The sequence below is a fragment of the Trichechus manatus genome, unplaced genomic scaffold, assembly GCF_000243295.1.
Source record: "Trichechus manatus latirostris isolate Lorelei unplaced genomic scaffold, TriManLat1.0 scaffold00130, whole genome shotgun sequence".
Taxonomy (NCBI): Eukaryota; Metazoa; Chordata; class Mammalia; order Sirenia; family Trichechidae; genus Trichechus; species Trichechus manatus.
This window is the reverse complement of record NW_004444066.1, coordinates 2,048,788-2,067,236: the sequence shown is the minus strand read 5'-3', so window position 1 is coordinate 2,067,236 and position 18,449 is coordinate 2,048,788. Positions and strand designations below refer to the sequence as shown.

At 40.1% G+C, this 18,449-nt stretch overlaps 1 protein-coding gene across 6 annotated transcripts in view; it reads left to right on the top strand.

Moving 5' to 3' along the window:
* The window catches only part of ABLIM3 (actin binding LIM protein family member 3), a 134,265-nt gene that overhangs the window by 43,578 nt on the left and 72,238 nt on the right, over window positions 1-18,449 (top strand). For all 6 annotated transcript variants that reach the window (XM_023739161.1, XM_023739160.1, XM_023739159.1 and 3 more), the window contains one exon: window positions 8,733-8,870. In XM_023739161.1, coding sequence (XP_023594929.1) covers window positions 8,733-8,870 — 138 coding nt within the window. The remainder of the gene's footprint in view (window positions 1-8,732; window positions 8,871-18,449) is intronic.

Sequence of the window (18,449 nt, the reverse complement as noted above, 5' to 3'; positions counted from 1 at the left end):
GGCCTGGAGCTACATCTATCTAGGCCTCTTTTTCCTCCTTTCCTCTATTGGTGAGGAGTGGCAGGGGACACTGAAGAGAGAAACTCCTTCCATACTGGTTTCTCCTGGGGAGAAGAGAGGAAACTGGAGGTGTCTGGTCATAAATCTCCACCCCCTACACACCTCAAGTCTTCTGAATGTTTTATACCTCATATATTTGAAGGTAATTATTATGTGCTCGGTGAATCGTCTTTTTTAAAAATGAAAATTCCAAGTTTATTCATCCACTCCTTGTGTAAAAGATTTCCAGGCCCTGGAGCACGGTTCTACCCTGCAACACACGGGGTTGCCCTGAGTTAGAATGGACTCAGTGATAACTGGTTTAGGTGGGTGTGTGTGTGTGTGTGTGTGTGTCTTACATGTCTGGCACTGAGAGTGCCGTGGTAAACAGGACATATCCCTCGGTCACAATCTAGTGGGTGTGGATAACCTACCAGCCCTTCTGCTCTTAAGGTCTGATTCCAGGTACTCACCCATTTGACATAGATGTAATTGCACAATGAGATGACACATACATGACAATGTTGCCAAGAGCAGTTCTAACAATCTCCCTATCAGAGTTTTCAGAAAACAAAATAAGCACACACCATAAACATCACTAACACATCCCCCTGGAAACAGCAGATTTGCCCAAAATACACCACCCCAGGATAACATAGATCATAGCCTCTCATTCCCACAACAGGAAACACCCAATTCACACATTCCTCTGCTGGATATATCAAAAGCATGTCAGCCACCCACCGCTGCGGCCCACAGAAACCCATAAACAAAGAGAGCCCGGGGGACGGGGGGAGGGGGAAGAAAGAAGAGGTTGCTCAAGGTGGCAAACGGTCTGAATTCAAGAGTTTTTGTTTTTTTTTTTCTGTGACAGTCAGCAGGGAGGCGTAACAGGAAAACCTTTGCTGGACTTGTCCAAAAATGGATTTGAGAAATGTTGGAACAAAGCTCAGGGGCAAGCTGATAGGCATAATTTAGAAAAATTTTTTGTATTTGGTTGGAGGTAGAGATACTTGGGTTTTGAGATCCTTTAATATTAATTGCTGCTTATATTTATTGAGTCCAAGTTATATACCAAGCAATGTATTTTATATAACTTATTTAATACTCACAAGTGACCTGAGTTATTCCCACTAGGAAACTGAGATTAGGAAATTGAGGCCTGGGAGATTAGGTAGCTTGCTCAAAGGCACACAGTCTGTGGGTGGCAGGGCTGGGACCCAAGCCCAGGCCACCTGACTCCAGAGTCCACACTCAACCTCTGTGCTGTGTGCTTCTCACCCTTTCAGTGTAGGAATCCCAAGACTCTGGGATCTTACTATAGGAAAGGGATCAGTGCCAAGGGCTGTTTCCACTCTGAAATCAAGCCCAAGGGCCTTTTGGAGACTACTAACCACTTGCTGTAGAAAGACTCCAACTCATGGCAACCCCACGTGTTGCAGAGAAAACTGTGTCCTTTTGGTTTCAGATCTGCTGTGACCTTTCAGAAGCAGATCTCCAGGCCTTTCTTCCGAGGTGCCTCTGGGTTGGTTCAAATCTTCAGCCTTTTGGTTAGTAGTCAAGAGCTTAACAATTTACACCACTGTTTGTGAACTACCAGATACTCTCATATGCAGATCTACCTTAACCTTTTCAGGCAGACAGTTTTCTACCTGTGAAATGCCTGAAGCCACACTTGGATCTCCTCTGCAGTATTTAGGGAACGCCTGTGAACACCCTCAGAGTACTTTGTGCTCTAATGAAGCTGTGGGGAAACTGAAATGTGGCAGCTGCTGCTCTGGGTCGTCGGCTCCATTTTCCTGGTGCCCGGGCTGTTGCGAGCTCATTGCTGAACCAGTTGTTCTCTGCTTGATGTTTCGCTTTTCAACCAGAAGCTGCACTGTTTTTATTACACTTCCAGCCAATTAGTCACAGTTGTTATGCTGTCTCTAAGTTAGTTTTGTCACTCTTTTAATTATCCCCCAGCATAGCATAGGTGCGCCTACCTTTTAAAGACTTTTTTAAAGACAACTATCTTCGAATGTGGAAACATTTTTATCTACAAGGTCAAGTGAGCCTCAGGAAAGGGAAAAAAAAAATTGCACTGGCACTACCTCAGTAAAAGGAATGTAACTTAGGCCGTGTTGTTTATGAGAGAGGAACCATGCCATTATCTGCTTTAAAAGAGACTGATAAATCTGATAACATAAAAGACAGGCTTGTTTAAAAGCAGGACCAGTTTAATGGAGAGAAGGGAGTGCTGAGGGAAAGGGCACACAAAGGCAGAATCATTCTTTAATAGGAGAGAATTTTATAAACCATTCTATCCAGTTCTTCTTGGTGACTAAGGAGAGAATTGAGGCCAGAGAAGTTAGATGACTTGCCCAAGATTATAAAACTAGGTAACAGCAGACAGGGAATTGGAACCTAGGTTACCCCAACGCTGTCTATCAGAGAGAAAGAACAATAGAGAGAGGGATTCGATGATGAATTCGTTTCCTGCTACATTCAAGTGCTCAGTGGTGGCTCAATGGTAGAATTCTTGCCTTCCGTGCAGGAGGTTTAGGTTCGATTCCTGGCCAATGCACCTCACGCGCAGCTGCCGCCCATCTGTCAGTGGAGGCTTGCATGTTACTGTGATGCTGAACAGGTTTCAGCAGAGCATCCAGACACTAGGAAGAAAGGGCTGGTGATCCTCTTCCAAAAAATCAGCCAATAAAAACCCTATGGATTACAACTGTCCAATCTCGTTGTGCATGGGGTCCCCATGAGTCACAGGCCAACAACACAATAAAGTCCGGCTCATATGCTGCTTTTAGCTTATCAGAAAGTCAGTCACCTCTCCCAGTCCAATATGTTGTTTTGCTCCAACAATTTTAAATTATCTTTGTAGCATTTGAGGAGAGCTTTTGTTGCAAATCTAGTTGTGGAATTAAGATGTATGTTCTCTATAGAACCCTAAAGATTTAGTGTGCATATAAAAGAGGGTTTAATGTTTCAGTCCCTTAATTTTTCATCTCAGAGGCATTGACCAGCTGATTTTTTGTCTCTAAAAATTATGACGACAGCCGCTGCCAACTGATTTTTTTTGCTTTTATTCTTGAAAAGATTAGAATTGTTCAGACTTGCAGTGCCTGGAAAACTGTGATATTTTTAAAATCACTACTTAATAAACTGTTCAGAATCTTTTGTTTTCAGATAAAATCCAGGATGGGTGAATATGTGTGCAATTGGTTCCTATTGCAAAATCTTTTTTAAGTACAACTTTAAAAGCCTTCAGGGATAAAAGGAATAATTTAAATCTGTGCTGGTATTCCTGAAATAATTTGTACATGTTATTTCTATATGACTAGGATTCACCCAGGTTTAATTTCTTTTTCCCCAGCCTCAGTGCCTAGTGTTCCATTTTTAAAACTATAAAGCTACACTGTCCAGTATGATAGCTACTAGCCATAAGTGGCTATTTAGATTTAAATGTATCTGAATAAAATTAAAAATTCAGTTCCTCAGTCTCACTAACCATGTTTCAAGTGTCCAGTAGCCACATGTGGCTAATGACTATTCTATTGGGCTACTACAGATAGTAGATATAGAATATTTCCATTGGCTCAGAAAGTTCTATTGGACAGCACTCTTTAAGGGCTAACAACTGGGAATGTCTCTCCTGGAGGCCTCCTGTTGGTCAAATGGCATTAAATAGAAGTCAGGGGTTCCCTGCCTGTGTTTTAGAAATATATTACATGATTCATATGCCCAAACTTTGTAACTTGATGGATTATTTCCTGAGTGAACAGAGCTAATGTCCTTTGAGGCTTATGACTGCTCTAAGGGTTATTCTCAAGGCAGTTCCTAATATATAAGGCAGTTCAAAAACTCACGTGTAAGTTAGTTTGGAATTCAAAAAGCATTTGCCTATAAGACACATGTTATAAATCATGTGACTGAACCCCAGTACTTTTTGAGATTAAAAAAAAAATAGTGGAAATAATCAGCAGCAGAAAATTAACAATAAAATTTTAGTGTTTCAGGTGGGTTATGGATTGGTGGGAAGAAATGACACTCCTCCGTACACACCTAAGGAGCCCTTGTGGAGCAGTGGTTAAGCATTTGACTGCTAACGGAAAGGTTGGTGGTTTGAACCCACCAGCTGCTCTGCAGGAAAAAGATGTAGCAGTCTGCTTGCATAAAGATTTACAGCCTTGAAAACCCTATGGGGGCAGTTCTACTCCGTCCTATAGGGTCCTTATGAGTCGGAATTGACTCAACAGCACCATCTTTGATTTTTGAGTTATTGTACACACCTACGAAACCAAACCCGTTGCCATGGAGTTGATTCTGACCCATAGCGACCCTATAGAACGGAGTAGAACTGCCCCAGAGGGTTTCCAAGGCTGTAATCTGTGTGTGTTTGTGTGTGTGTGCTTTAGGTGAAAGTTGACAGAGCAAATTCATTTTTCTCATTAAACAATTAATACACAAATCGTTTTTTGACATTGGTTGCCAACACTGCAACGTGTTGGCACCCCACGTTCCCTGGTTCCATTCGTCCAGTTTTCCTGTCCCTTCCTGCCTTCTCGTCTTTGCTTTTGGACTGATGTGTCCATTTAGTCTCGTATACATGATTGAACTACAAAGCATGTTCCTCATGTATGTTCTTGTTTGCCCTGTAAAACCAAACCCACTGCTGTCAAGTCGATTCTGACTCATAGCGACCTCCTAGAGTTTCCAAGGATGTAAATCTTACCGAAGCAGACTGCCACATCTCTCTCCCATGGAGCCACCGGTGGTTTTGAACCACCAACCTTAAGTTAGCAGTCGATCACTTCACCCACTGCACCAACAGACTGTCTAGTTTTTGGCAGAACAGGGAACCTTGAGAGAGACTTCAGTACTGAGTTAAAAGAGTGTCTGGGGGCCTTACTCTTGGAATTTCTCCCGTCTCTGTCAGAACAGCAAGTCTGGTCTTTTTTGTGAATTTGAGTTTTGTTCTACATTTTTCTCCTGCTTTGTCCGGCACTCTGTATTGTGATCCCTGTCAGAGCAGTCGGTGGTGGTAGCCAGGCACCTTCTAGTTGTTCTGGGCTCAGTCTGGCAGAGATTATGGTATTTGTGGTCCATTAGTCCTTTGGACTAATCTTTCCCTTATGTATTTGGTTTTCTTCATTCTCCTTTGCTCTAGCCAGAATGGGACCAGTAGATGTATCTTAGATGGTTGTTCGCACGCTTTTAAGACAGCAGACGCTACTCAACACAGTTGGATGTAGAACATTTTCTTTATAAACTATATTATGCCAGTTGAGCTAGATGTCCTCCGATACCAAGATCCCAGCCCTCAGCCCAGTAACTCAGAGTCTCAGGGAGTTGGGATATGTCTCTGAAGCTTCTATGACTTTGCCAAAGACTATAATCTTTACGAAAGCAGACTACCACATCTTTCTCCTGTGGAGTGGCTGGTGGGTTCCAACCACCAACCTTTCGGTTAGCAGCCAAGGTCCTTGTACACCAGAGATCCTTGTACACACCTACACACACAAAAAAATAAAGTTAGATTAAGTTTCTAATTAAATTAGCCCAAGATACAAAATCTTATTGGAAATGAGGTGGCTCCCAGAGTTGGAGCAAATGTAACATAGCTTAGCTTCCCTCAATCGCCCAGAGTTCCTGCTGACAGTATCTGGATAAAGAAAGGTCTTGCCACGTCTGAACGCTCACATCTTGCTATACACTGCCCTTTTATAATCACAGTTTACATCAGTAGTCTGGAAGAACTCCTACCAACAATGCGTGCATTTCTGTGTATGGGACTATTTACAAACATCAAGCATTTCTGGAACTCCAGCCATACTCAGCATCACCTAAGCAGTATCCTTGCCCCAAGAGGAAGCAGCCTGGGGACCCAGCAGGACTTCTGCTCCAGGAAACCTATCTTCTCAATCCATCCCCTCTGATTTTAAGCCTTTTTATCTAAGTGTCTCAAAGACTGAGTTTTGACTGAGGACCATGCTCACAAATCCATTTCACCAGAAAAATCAAATTAGGAAAAAAGTCAAATTGGTCTCGGAAGTTGGTTCTTGAGCAAAAACAGGTTTAATTAGAAGAGGTAGATGAAAAATTGTACAGTGATCCTGAAGGGACTCTGGGATACTTTCAAGAGCTCTCACCATTGATGGTGATGATTATACTATTCATTCTTATTTTATTTTCAGACTCACGGCTTTTGTTTCCCTTGACAATGGTAGATCACTACACTGCTCATATAAACAGGGTCCACACATTTCTCACAAATTGGGGGGAGGGGTAAGAGTGAACTATTTTCCAAGGGACACTGAGCAGGAATCAGAAAGAGAAGGAGACAAGACCAAAGAGAATATTTATGGACATTTTGTGGGATGGGGAAGGGTTGCTCTGATCTGTGGGGATGATTTTATGGTCATGATACCAGTGAACATTTATGGAGCACTTAATGCACTTTTTGAAATGCTTTGCATGTATTAACCCATTTAACCAGTTAATGATTTAGTTAACTAGCAAACATTTAATTTTTGTCTTAAATTTAAGACAGGAAAAAAAGATTTGAATAATGAGTATCAACTCCATGAGCGAAAGGTGGTGGGAAGTATATTATTTTCCCACCTCAGACAGCAAAATTATCAGGAGCAACAGTTTCAGAGTTAAGCAACCAGCTTTCTGCCCTACGTCATACTTGTGGTTCAGGATAGCTGTAAGTGGGAGATAGTTGGAAGGTCTGCTTTACTGTTCCTCATCTTTAAAAAGAGGATAGCGTGAATGAGACAGTTGTGGAGATCATAGACCTCTTTGAGAATCTGAAGAAAACTATAGGATAATGGCACATACACACCAAATTTTGTAGTTATTTAGAATTATCAGATCCCAGGTGTATCTGTCAGGATAGTATAGGTTATGCTGCAGTAACAAAAAGCCTTAGAGCCTTATGACAACGAACTTTTTATCTTGTTCATGGTACGTCTTCATCATGGGTTAGCTGGAAGCTCTGCTCCATGACTCCTCACTCAGGGATCCAAGCTCATGAATTCTGTACACCGGCTAGGGCACACTAGTTACTGGGTTAGGGGAAAGGCAATATGGCAGATCAAATACTGGCTTGTAAGGCTTCCAATTGGAAGTGGCATACACAATTACAATTCACATTTCATCAGCCAAGCAAGTCACTCTGTGCAATCTTCTTGTGCCTGGAAGAAAAGATCCAAATTTCTATGAACAGATAATAACTGCCACACTAGGTCAAGAACCCCTGAACTAGGTTATCTAAGTTCTGCAAGGTTTCTATAAGCCCAAGGCAAAAAAAAAAAAAAAAAAAAACCATTGCCGTCGAGTGAATTCTGCTCCTAGCCACCATACAGGACAGAGTAGAACTTCCCTGTAGGGTTTCCAAGGAGCAGCTGGTGGATTCGAACTGCCAGCCTTTTGGTTAGCAGCCAAGCTATTAACCACTTGCGCCACCAGGGCTCCAAGTTAACTTATATGCTTATTCAGAATTTAGGTAGTAAGGCTATGTATATAAGTGGTAGATACCAAGTTTCCTTTCAATCAAGTGGTTGACTTAATGGCCAGGACAAAAGTGAGCCTTCTTCTAACAGGGTATGAGCAGAAGATTTTGGACTTTTACTTCAAATTTGAGTGAGAATTGAGGAGCTGAATGATTCGCTCTCCAGTGCCACTCTGAGTTGCCTACAAGAGATTTGGTTCTTCACTGGCAAAGCTATCCCAGCCTCATAATGAGGGTGGACCAGACAGCTGCTAGTATCCTCCCAACTCTGAGACTTTGTGTTCTCAGCAGGTGACTATTATTATTAAATGCCAGATGACCAGAATTTAGAAAGACCAAGCAAATTACATCATAAAGGAGATCTAGAAAAAGTAGCCATGAGAGGGTTTTAGCAAGAGGATAATAGGATCAATAGGCTAGTAGAGCTGTTGGACATCATCAAGTGCTGACCACCACATTCTAACCCCCAGTCACTTCAGCACCTTCATAATCTCCACCAAACCCTTTTTCTTAATTATACACACTTGACATTTTCTCAGTCTTATGGGAAGTGCTATTCAAGCGCAGCCTTCAGATGAGTTCCCTAGTCAGCCTCCTTTAACCAGAGGACCTCCCTTAGTGCATCTTTTGTAGGAAGTCCACGTTACCGTTGACCACCCTTATTTTAAAGATGTGAAAACTGAGACCCAGAGGAGGAACATACTTTCTCAACTCAAAGGTTGGTTGGAGACAGGGTCAGCCACCATGTCTTTGAGATCCATGAGTAATCTGCAAGACCCAAATTCCCTTTGAGAAGTTTGGTGCCTGATTTTGATCCAGAGATCACCCAAGAAATAGTATTTCTGGATCATTTACTTTTAAATAAGTACAGTCCCATCTCTGCTCTGCTTCCTCTTTTGTTTTTTTTCATTCATAAATTTGACCGCTATTGTTGCAAGAAAAGATTATGCCCACTCGTAGGTTTCTGCCTGCTCGAGGAGGATATGGACTCACAACTTCACACCACTCACCTTTTAATGCTGTCTTAGCGTGGCATACTCAACCTGATGATGTATTGATTGTACTTTGCTAATCATTTCCACCCTTGCTGCTTTTTCTTTCGGTCAAGATTATGGTGAGAGTTTATGGCACACTTTTTAAATAATTAGACCCCTCTGGATGCTAATCTCTTCATTTCTTTCTGCAGTACCTTATCAGCAGAACCCTTACAATCCCCGGGGCAGCTCCAGTGTCATCCAATGCTACCGATGTGGAGACACATGCAAAGGTGAAGTTGTTCGCGTCCACAACAACCACTTCCACATCAGATGCTTCACCTGTCAAGGTAGGAGGTCTCAGTTTCAAACTGCCTGCTCAGATTACTGGCCATGCTCCCACCCCAGGACATGCCACAGGGACAGAAAGAAAAAACAGAGGCAGTGTGGAGATATCTATAAAGGCCTAAAGAGACTTTCCTGAGCTCCTTCTTATGAGAATTCTCCCTTAAGCAGTGTGGAGTGAAGAGGGAGGTTAGAGTGAGGTAGGCATTGGGATATTGAGGGCGACAGGGAGCCTGGTGATCTCAGAGTGGTAGGTACTGACTCAGAGGGAAAAAGTCAACCCTGCAAGCTTAACTTTTACATCTAAAAAGACTCCTGGTTTGTGCCTATAAATCAATATGAGAGTTAAAGAAAGAACAAGCTGTCTTGGCTAAAATTTAGTGTGGCTTTGAGATGAGCACCTATTCTACAACAGTGTCACAATCCTCAAAGATTAAGGTTAACAGGGGAGAAGATACATTGTGACTTTAGTAAGGTTTGTAATTTGGGACCAAATGGATGTTGGGTCACTTCTAATCATTACAGTTTCCCTGTGGCTTATTTATAGAGTCCCAGACTCAACCAAGCTAAGAGTTCCTAAAGAGGAAGGATAAGTGGCAGCAGGAAGCCAGAGGGACTCAGCTTAAAGAGCCCCAAGAGGCCTCTGGCCCAGGCAGAGAAACACTCCCTTCCACAATTTTCCTGACAAATACCTCTCCAGCTTCCACTTCTTGAACTTCTTCTCGGCTTCCCCACTCCACAGAGCAGCCACTGATGTTGAATTGCCCTGTGGGTTTAGAAAATGTTTGATCTAAACCTGTAATTTCCACCTGTTATCAAGTTTGACGAGTACTTTGAATCTGCTTTTCCCTATGACTGCCCTTCAGATATTTGTAGTCAGGTCTTCCCCAAACTATATAGCAGTTCCTCAAACTGAGCCTCATCTGAAATGATTTCTGCTTGTGTCATCCCCCTGGAGTCTTCCTCTTCAACCTATTCTAGTTTGTCATTATCCTTCTTAAAGCATGTTGCCCAAAGCAGATAACAGTTCTCAGGTACTGACAAATACAGAAGACATTTCTGTTAATGTAACTAATATTGAATTGACTTCCTGAAGAACCACTTCATACCGTTGACTGATACTGAATTTAAGGTCAATTGAAACCCCCAGATTTTTCATATTAGTAACAGCTTCTACCCTCAGTCTCATGTATCTGAGATTGACTCTCCCTGCTACTGAGAAAATCCTGGACTTCTTTTCTCATTGTCTAACTGGACTCTTCAGTGAGAAAATAAACTATATATTCATCTCCCCAATGTGTTTATCTAAGCATGTATGGAATATACTATAATTGCTAGGATTTAAATTTTACATTGAGAATTCATAAGCCCCTTTAGTGCAAATTGATTTGTATGGGTATCTTGGTATCTTGGTGAGTCACCATTTTTACATCCCCAAAATTGAGGCAGAACAAGGGATAAAGAGAGTAAGATTGTTACAAGGCGGTTTGGGTTAAGACTCAAAATTATATTCTTAAGGGGATATATCAGTTACCTTTTGCTTAAGCCAAAACTTAATAGCTTTAAAAAAATTGTTTATTTAGCTCATAATTCTCTCATTTGACTGGACAGTTCTTGCAGTTTGAGCTGGTCCTGGTGATCTCTAGTGACCTTGTCATGATATTATGCATTTAGCTGGTGGGTCAGCCAACAATAATTGACAGGCTGTTGACCTAGTCTTTCCACATGGCTTCTCATCCTCCAGTAGTGTAGCTTGGGTTCATTCACATGATGGTCTCAGAGTTCCAAGTACAATAAGTGAGCAAGCTTCAATAAACAAGTGCTTTTCAAGCTTTAGCTTGTGTCATACTTGTTAATGTCCCACTGGCCAAAACAAGTCAAGTGGCCAACCCAGATTAAAGGTTATGGGGAAATAGACTGCCTTTTGATGGTCAGATCTGCAGCAACACATTTCAAAGGTGTGAATGCTGAGGGAGAAAGAATTTGTGACCATTTTGACAATCTACTACAGGGAGGTTGTAGAATTTCTTTCAATGGAGACTTATAAGAAAAAAAATAGACTATTTTTTTCCTTGCATATTTTCAAAGTCAGCTTGCCCAGAAGGAAAACAAATTAGAGAATTTTTGTTTCCAGCAGTATGAAAATTAGTTACCCTAAATAGCCTTATCATTTGAAAAGTCTAAAATTCTCTATAAAATATTTTTTACAAGTCTTTTAACATGCACTACTGCACTAGCATGAAAAGAAGGAAACTGCAGAGGTCAAAAACAAAAATAAAAGCAGGAATCCTAGAGTGACTGACTATGCAAGCTTTCATCTTGATGATTTATGTTAAATTCTGGAGACCTTAAACTTTTACCTTGATGGCTACATGGATCATGGAAAACAGGAGGCAAGGCCTATAGCCTAACCAAAGTGGGAATCTGAGAGTAGACCCCTGTATAAAGCTGAGACCCATGTCCAAATCTTGCTCTCAGTGTAGAGATAGATAAGAAATAAACTAGCTATGCAGAAAAAAACAGCAAGAAAACTTGCCAGTCTCAACTTTTTTGGCATTGGGTAGAGGAGAATAAAACTTGTATGAGAATATGTACCCATAACCCATTCTTTAGATGGATTCATAGACTATATCTACGCTACGTATTTGGTGCAAACAAACAAATAAAAAAAAAAAGTCAAGCAGAGAATTTAAAAGCAAATGATCCCTCACTTGGCAAATGGCAGAAACATATAATAATCCTCTTTGGAAAAACTCAACTTTACTCCAGGCCTTAAAGAATTCCCACAGAAAAGAGTATTAGGAAAATGAGCAACTCACAGTCAAAACAAAAACGAAACCACAAAGCACAATGGATTGAAAGTCTGCAGAAACAATGGAGAGCAGAATTAGAGCCTCAAAAACTTCATATATTAGATAAGTGGTATCTTTGGTGAAGGTGAGACAGTACACAATACTGGAGAAACCAGCACAACTTGTACAAGGAAAGGTCATGGAAGCTCCATAGACATATCCAAACTCCCTGAGGGACTGAATTGCTGGGTGGAGGGCTGTGGGGACCATGGTCTTGGGAACATCTAGCTCAATAGGCACAACACAGTTTATAAATATTTCTACATTCTACTTTGGTGAGTAGCGTCTGGGGTCTTAAAAGCCTGTGAGCAGCCATCTAAGATACTCCACTGGTCTCATCCCTTCGGGAGCAAGGGAAAATGAAGAGACAGGATACAAGGAAAAGATTAGTCCAAAGGACTAATGGACCACAGCTACCAAGGCCTCCACCAGACTGAGTCCAGTACAGCTAGATGGTGCCCAGCTACCACCACTGACTGCTCTGACCGGGATCACAACAGATGGTTCTGGACAGAGCTGGAGAAGGATATAGAACAAAATTCTAACACACACAAAAAAGACCAGATTTACTAGCCTAAAGGAAACTAGAGAAACCCCAAGATTATGGCCCCCAGACACCCTTTTAGCTCAGTGGTGAAGTCACTTCCGAGGTTCACCGTTCAGCTGGGGATTGGACAGCCCCATAAAACAAAACAGGACTAATGAGGCACAGCAATCCAGGGACAAGGGCTAGAAGGCAGAAGGGGACAGGAAAGCTGGTGATAGGAAACCCAAGGTTGAGTAAGGACAGTGTTGATGTGTAGTGAGGTTGTTAACCATTGTCATAGGACAACATGTGTACTAACTGTTTAATGAGAAACTATTTTGTTCTGTAAACCTTTATCTAAAGTGAGAATAGCAGCACAATTGGAAGAGCGTAGTTGATGTCACTGAACTCTGCATGTAGAAATTTTTGAAATGGTGTATGTTTGGCTATGTATATTTCCCCCCCAAAAAAAAAAGGTCGAGAAGGGAGAGGGTTGACATGTCGTGGGGTTGTTAACCAATGTCATAAAACAATATGTGTACTACTGTTTAATGAGAAACTATTTGTTCTGTAAACCTTCACCTGAAGTACAATTAAAAAAACTTCATATATTGGAATCTTCTGACAGTATATAATAACTACATTCACTATGTATAAACAAGTAAGGGAAGCTAGAAAATATGAGTGAGGAAAAACAAACTATAAGAAATAGCAAAGCATATTTGAAAAAGAAAAAAAAACCTATAGGAATAAAAAATATATAGTGTTTGAAATTAAAAACTCAAAGTATGAATTAAATAACAGATCAGATGTTGCTGGAGAGAGAATTAATAAACTGGAAGATTGAACCAAAATAAGAGTTACACAGATATAGCATAGAACTATAAGAAGGTGGTAGACATAAAGAAAAGTTGATATATGGAGAATAGCATGAGGTCTGACATATACCTAATTGAAGTTCTAGAGGTATGTAATAAAGAAAATGGGTAGGAAAACAATATTTGAAGAGATAATAGCTGTGAATTTCCTAAAACTATTGAAACACACAAGTCCTCAGATCCAGGAAACCTAATAAATTCTAGCAGAAAAATATAAAAGAAACCCCCGAAACACACCATCATAAAATTGCATATCACCAAAGACAAACAGAAGGTCTTAAAAGTATCCAGAGAGCTGAGACAGATCATCTACATATGAGTGATAAAGAAACTGAGATTTGGTTTCTTAGTAGCAAAAGGAAACCAGAAAACAGTGGAATAATACCTTTCATGTATTGAATGAAAATAACTGTCAACTTAGAATTATGTTTTCAAAGCTGTCTCTCAAGAACAAAGGCAAATCCACAGCTAACTTCATGATTAATAGTGAATGACTGAATGCTTTTCCCCCCAGATAAGAACAAGACAAGGATGTATTTTCTCACCACTTCTATTTTGTATTGCAGTGGAGGTGCATGCCAAGTCAGTTAGGCAAAAAAATAAAATAAAAGGCATTCCTATTGGAAAGTAAAAAAAAAACTATCTCTATTTGCAAATGGCATGGTTGTGTATATAGGATATATACAAGAATCTAAGGAATCTACTAAAAAACCATTAGAACTAATGAGTTCAGCAAGGTTGCAGATACAAGTCAATATAGAAAAATCAATTGTATTTCTATATGCTAACAATAAACAATCAAAAATGAAATTAAGAAATTCAATTTACAAATAGTATCAAAATGAATAAAATACTTATGAGTAAATTTTTTTAAAAGATGTGCAAAACTTATGCTCTAAAAAGTACAAAAAAATGTTGAAAGAAATTAAAGAAGACCTAAATAGATTGGAAACAAGTCCTGTGTTCATGGATTGGAAGACTGATTGTTGTTAAGATGGCAACACTCCACAAATTGATCTACAGATTAATACAACCAAAACCCATCTGATTTTTTTACAGAAATTGGCAAGTTGATCCTAAAATTTACATGGATATTCAAGGAAAACAAAATATCTAAAACAATCTTGAAAAAGAAGAGCAAATTGAAAGGACTCGCAATTCCCCATTTCAAAACTTATTAAAAAGTGACAGTAAACAAGACAGAAGTTGAAAAGCTGAAAAAGAACAAAATTGGAAGACTTATACTTTCCAATTTCAAAACTTACTACAAAGCAATAATAAACAAGACTGTGGTACTGGCTTAAGGGTAGACATGTAAATCAATGAAATAGAATTGTGAGTCCAGAAATAAATCCTTACATTTATGGTCAATTGATTTTCAACAAGGGTGCCCAAGACAATGCAATAGGGAAAGAGTAATCTTCTCAGCAAATGGTGCTGGAACAACTGGATATCCATATGCAAAAGAATGAAGTTGGGCCCTTACCTCACACTATATACAAAAATTAACTCAAAATGGGTTATAGACCTAAACGTAACAGGTGTAAAACTCTTGAAAGAGTATATAGAAGTGAATCTTTGTGACCTTGGTTAGGTAAAGCTGTTGAGAATTACTAGATACAGAAAAAATATAGAGAAGAAAATTGAATTCATATACACCATTAACAATCAGTTACAAAATGGAATTTAAAGCAAGATACCATTTACATTAACAAAAAAATTAAAAAATTAAGAATAAATTTTATAAAGTTGTATAAGCCCTTATGATAAAAATTATAAAATTTTAGTGAAAGACATTAAAGAAGACCTAAACAAATGGAAAGTTATACTATATTCTTTGACAGGAAGACTCAATATCAAAAAGATTACAGTTCTTTCCTAGACAAACTATAGATTCAAGGCAATTCTAGTGAAAGTTACAAAGTTTTCCATAGAAATTAAGAAATCGACTAAAATTTTTAAATTCTTGGCAAGGGGCCAGAGGTAATCACAGCATTCCTAAAGAACAACAAGAAAGTAGGGAGACTGTCCTGCCAGATACCATGACTTATTACTATATAAGCTATCAAGATACTGTGATCTTGGCTTAAGGATAGATAAATAGACCAATGGGACTGAATACAGATCCAGAAATAAACCCTCACATATATGGAAATTTGATTTTTTGCAAATTGGTAAGGAAAGATTGTACTGCTTAATAAATGGTGCTGAGATGATTAAGTATCCATGTAGGGGAAAACTGGGTCCCTACTGTATACCCTTCAAAAAGTCAATTCGAGTTAGATTAATGGCTTAGATGTGAAGGGCAACACAATGAAAATTTTAGAAGGTAACGTAGGATATATCTTTTTAGAATTTCAGGATCGGGAGGGATTTCTTAAACATGACATGGAAAGTGCAAACCATAAAGGAAAGGATTGATAAATTCAGCTACATAAAAACTACGAACTTCAGATCATCAAAAAAACACCGCAAAGGGAGTGAAAAGATAACCCCTAAATTAGAAGTTGTTTGTAATAACAAAAAAAATGAAAAAGGATTATACGAATATATAAAGAATATATGAAGAATTCCTACAAGTCTAAAAGAAAATGGGCAAAAGACATCAGCAGGACTTTGACCAAAGAGTAACACAAATGGCCCATAAACATCTAAAAAGATTGTCTATTTCATTAATAATCACAGAAATGAAATTTCAAATCACAAGATATCATTTCAAACCCACCATGCTGACAGAATATAAGAAGTCAGAGGTTACCAGGCATTGGTGATGATATGGATCCCTGAGAACTGCTGGTGGGAATGTAAATGGGGAAAACTCTGGGAAACAGTGAGGCATCGCCTACATACACAGAGCCTTCATAGCAACATGTCCACAAAAACAAAAACCTGCGAGCAGCTCAAAAGTCCTTTAGCAATAGATTAATTGTGATATATTCAGAAAATGGAATATTGCAAAGCAGTGAAAATGAATGAACTGCAGTCACATGCATCAACACAGATAAATCTCAGCAACATACTGAGAGAATGAAACAAGCACGGTAGAATAAATGCAGTACGGTTTCATCAGTATAAAGTTCAAAATCAAGCAAGACTAAACAAACAATCTTGTTTATGGATATATGCATAGGCGGTAAAGCTATAAAGAAAAACAAATTAATGATGAATTCAGCTACATTAAAACCGAGAACTTCAGTTCATCAAAACACACACCACAAAAAATCACCTTGGGGAGAGGCTGAACTGACATCTAAGGGGTAATTTCACAACCTGAGTAGTGGGCACATGACAGTGTATTTTATTCTTTTTTTATAACTGTACATATTTAGTTCATGTACTTTTCTGTACATACAATAAACCAACCAACCAACCCATTGCTGTCAAGTCAATTCAGATTCATAGTGACATTATTGGACAGAATAGACCTGCCCCCATAGGGTTTCCAAGGAGTGGCTGGTGGATTCGAACTGCTGACCTTTTGGTTAGCAGCCAAACACTTAACTGCTGCACCACCAGAGCCCCATATACAATATATCTCACAATTAAAATGTTTTAAATAATGAGTTAGATCGCCTCAGGGGCACTTCTTTCTTTTTGATTTTAAAATTTCATAAAATTCAGACTCATCTGAAAAGTTTAAAATCAACGTAATTATATGCCAAAACTCTGGACTCTCAGATCTGAAAGTGTCCTCAGTTACCACCTAGCCCCTTCACTTCTCAAATAAGGTAACTGAGTCCCAGAGAAGTAAGGTAACTTTCCCAAAGTCACCAGCACCTGAGTGGCAGAATAGGAACATGGACAAAGGTCCAGTGATGACATGGCATATCTGTGTGTGAGCCCTCCTTCTAGGCATTATATTTTCAGTGACCATTCGTTCTGGATTTTTCTCAAAGCAGTTTTAACTTTTCATATTCTGTCCCATTGTCGAACCGTATGCTCTTCTTTTTCATTCATGGAATAATGCCTGCCCCAGGTGTATTAATCCCACATCAGTTCCATACTGCAAGTCCTGTCCAGGCCTTTCCTGTTATTTGAGGCCCTGGCTCTGCTCAACCTAATACACATGTCTTGGGCTGGTCCAGCTTGCCTTCCATCCTTCTGTTCCCCACTGTACTTCCAGGAACCCCTGAGATTCTCATTAACCTTTACATCCTTTCTACCAAAAACTTCCTCCTTCAGCTCCTTGGGGGAAATGGAGGAACTGATTGTTCCAAGTTTTCTAAGGGCCTCCTGGTTTTCTCCACTGGGAGAGGTGGCTCAGGGGGTGGAGTTGGCACGGGAAACAAAGGAGAGAAAAGAAGGGAAAAAACAGGAGCTATTTCCAAACGAGGTCGTAGGCCATGACTTAACTAATTCCACAGCCATGAAGTCAATTGATCTGCCACCTGCACAACCAGAACAGCGTGTACTCTGGCCTAGCCTGCCCTCAAAACCAGGCATTGTTTGATGTGATGAATTTTCATGAGGCCTCATGGAAGATGAAACCTTGCCCACCTCCCACTTCCACCACCACCCCATCCATATGCCCTGCCTCTCCATGGGGTGGTCTTCAAGGGCCCCCAGCTCCACTACACACTGAGTTTAAAATGTTTAGGCACATGGTAAGCCCTGAAGTAAGCTCTCCTTCTGATAGACTCACAGGATGTCAGTTGTAGACGAAAATTCAGGTCGTTTCTAGCGCAAGCTCTTTGTTTTACATACAAGTGAACAAAAGCCCCAGAGAAAAGAAAACCAAGTTCATTGTCACCTAGAGAATTAGTGACTCCCAGACTACTGTGTCTTCACTGTCCTGCGCTGTTTCTCCTGGGGCTGTGACCTCCAGAGCCACCCGCCTCTCACTCTGCCTGACCCTTTAAGCCTGTCTCTGGCCCACAAAGGTGAACAAATAATTGTGAAATATTTCTGGCATTCACCTGGAAATTCCTCCTATTTTTTAACCTGACTACTATTGCAGAAAAATTTTTCCTGTTAAAGATCAGGTAGTATTTACTGGGGTGATGTCACCCCAGCCCAGGCCTGCTCCTCAGACCTGCAGGCTTGGAAACTCCATCTCCTTGGCTTCCCCATCATTGATCACACTTGAGAATCTGACTTGTTCTAACAAAGTCCTTGGGAAACCAATGTATCAAGCCAGAATGCCTGCTGATTAATGTACAAGAGCTGTAACTCTCAGTTGAAATAGTTCATTGTGGCCTGGCCAGCTCCTTCTCTCCAAAAGACAGCCTATTTGGAAAGTCAGCAATCAGTCAGTCACTTGATGAATGCAGACTTGGAATAAGGGAAGCTGGTCAGAGGACTTGAATGGATTGTCCAGTTCCCTTCCTT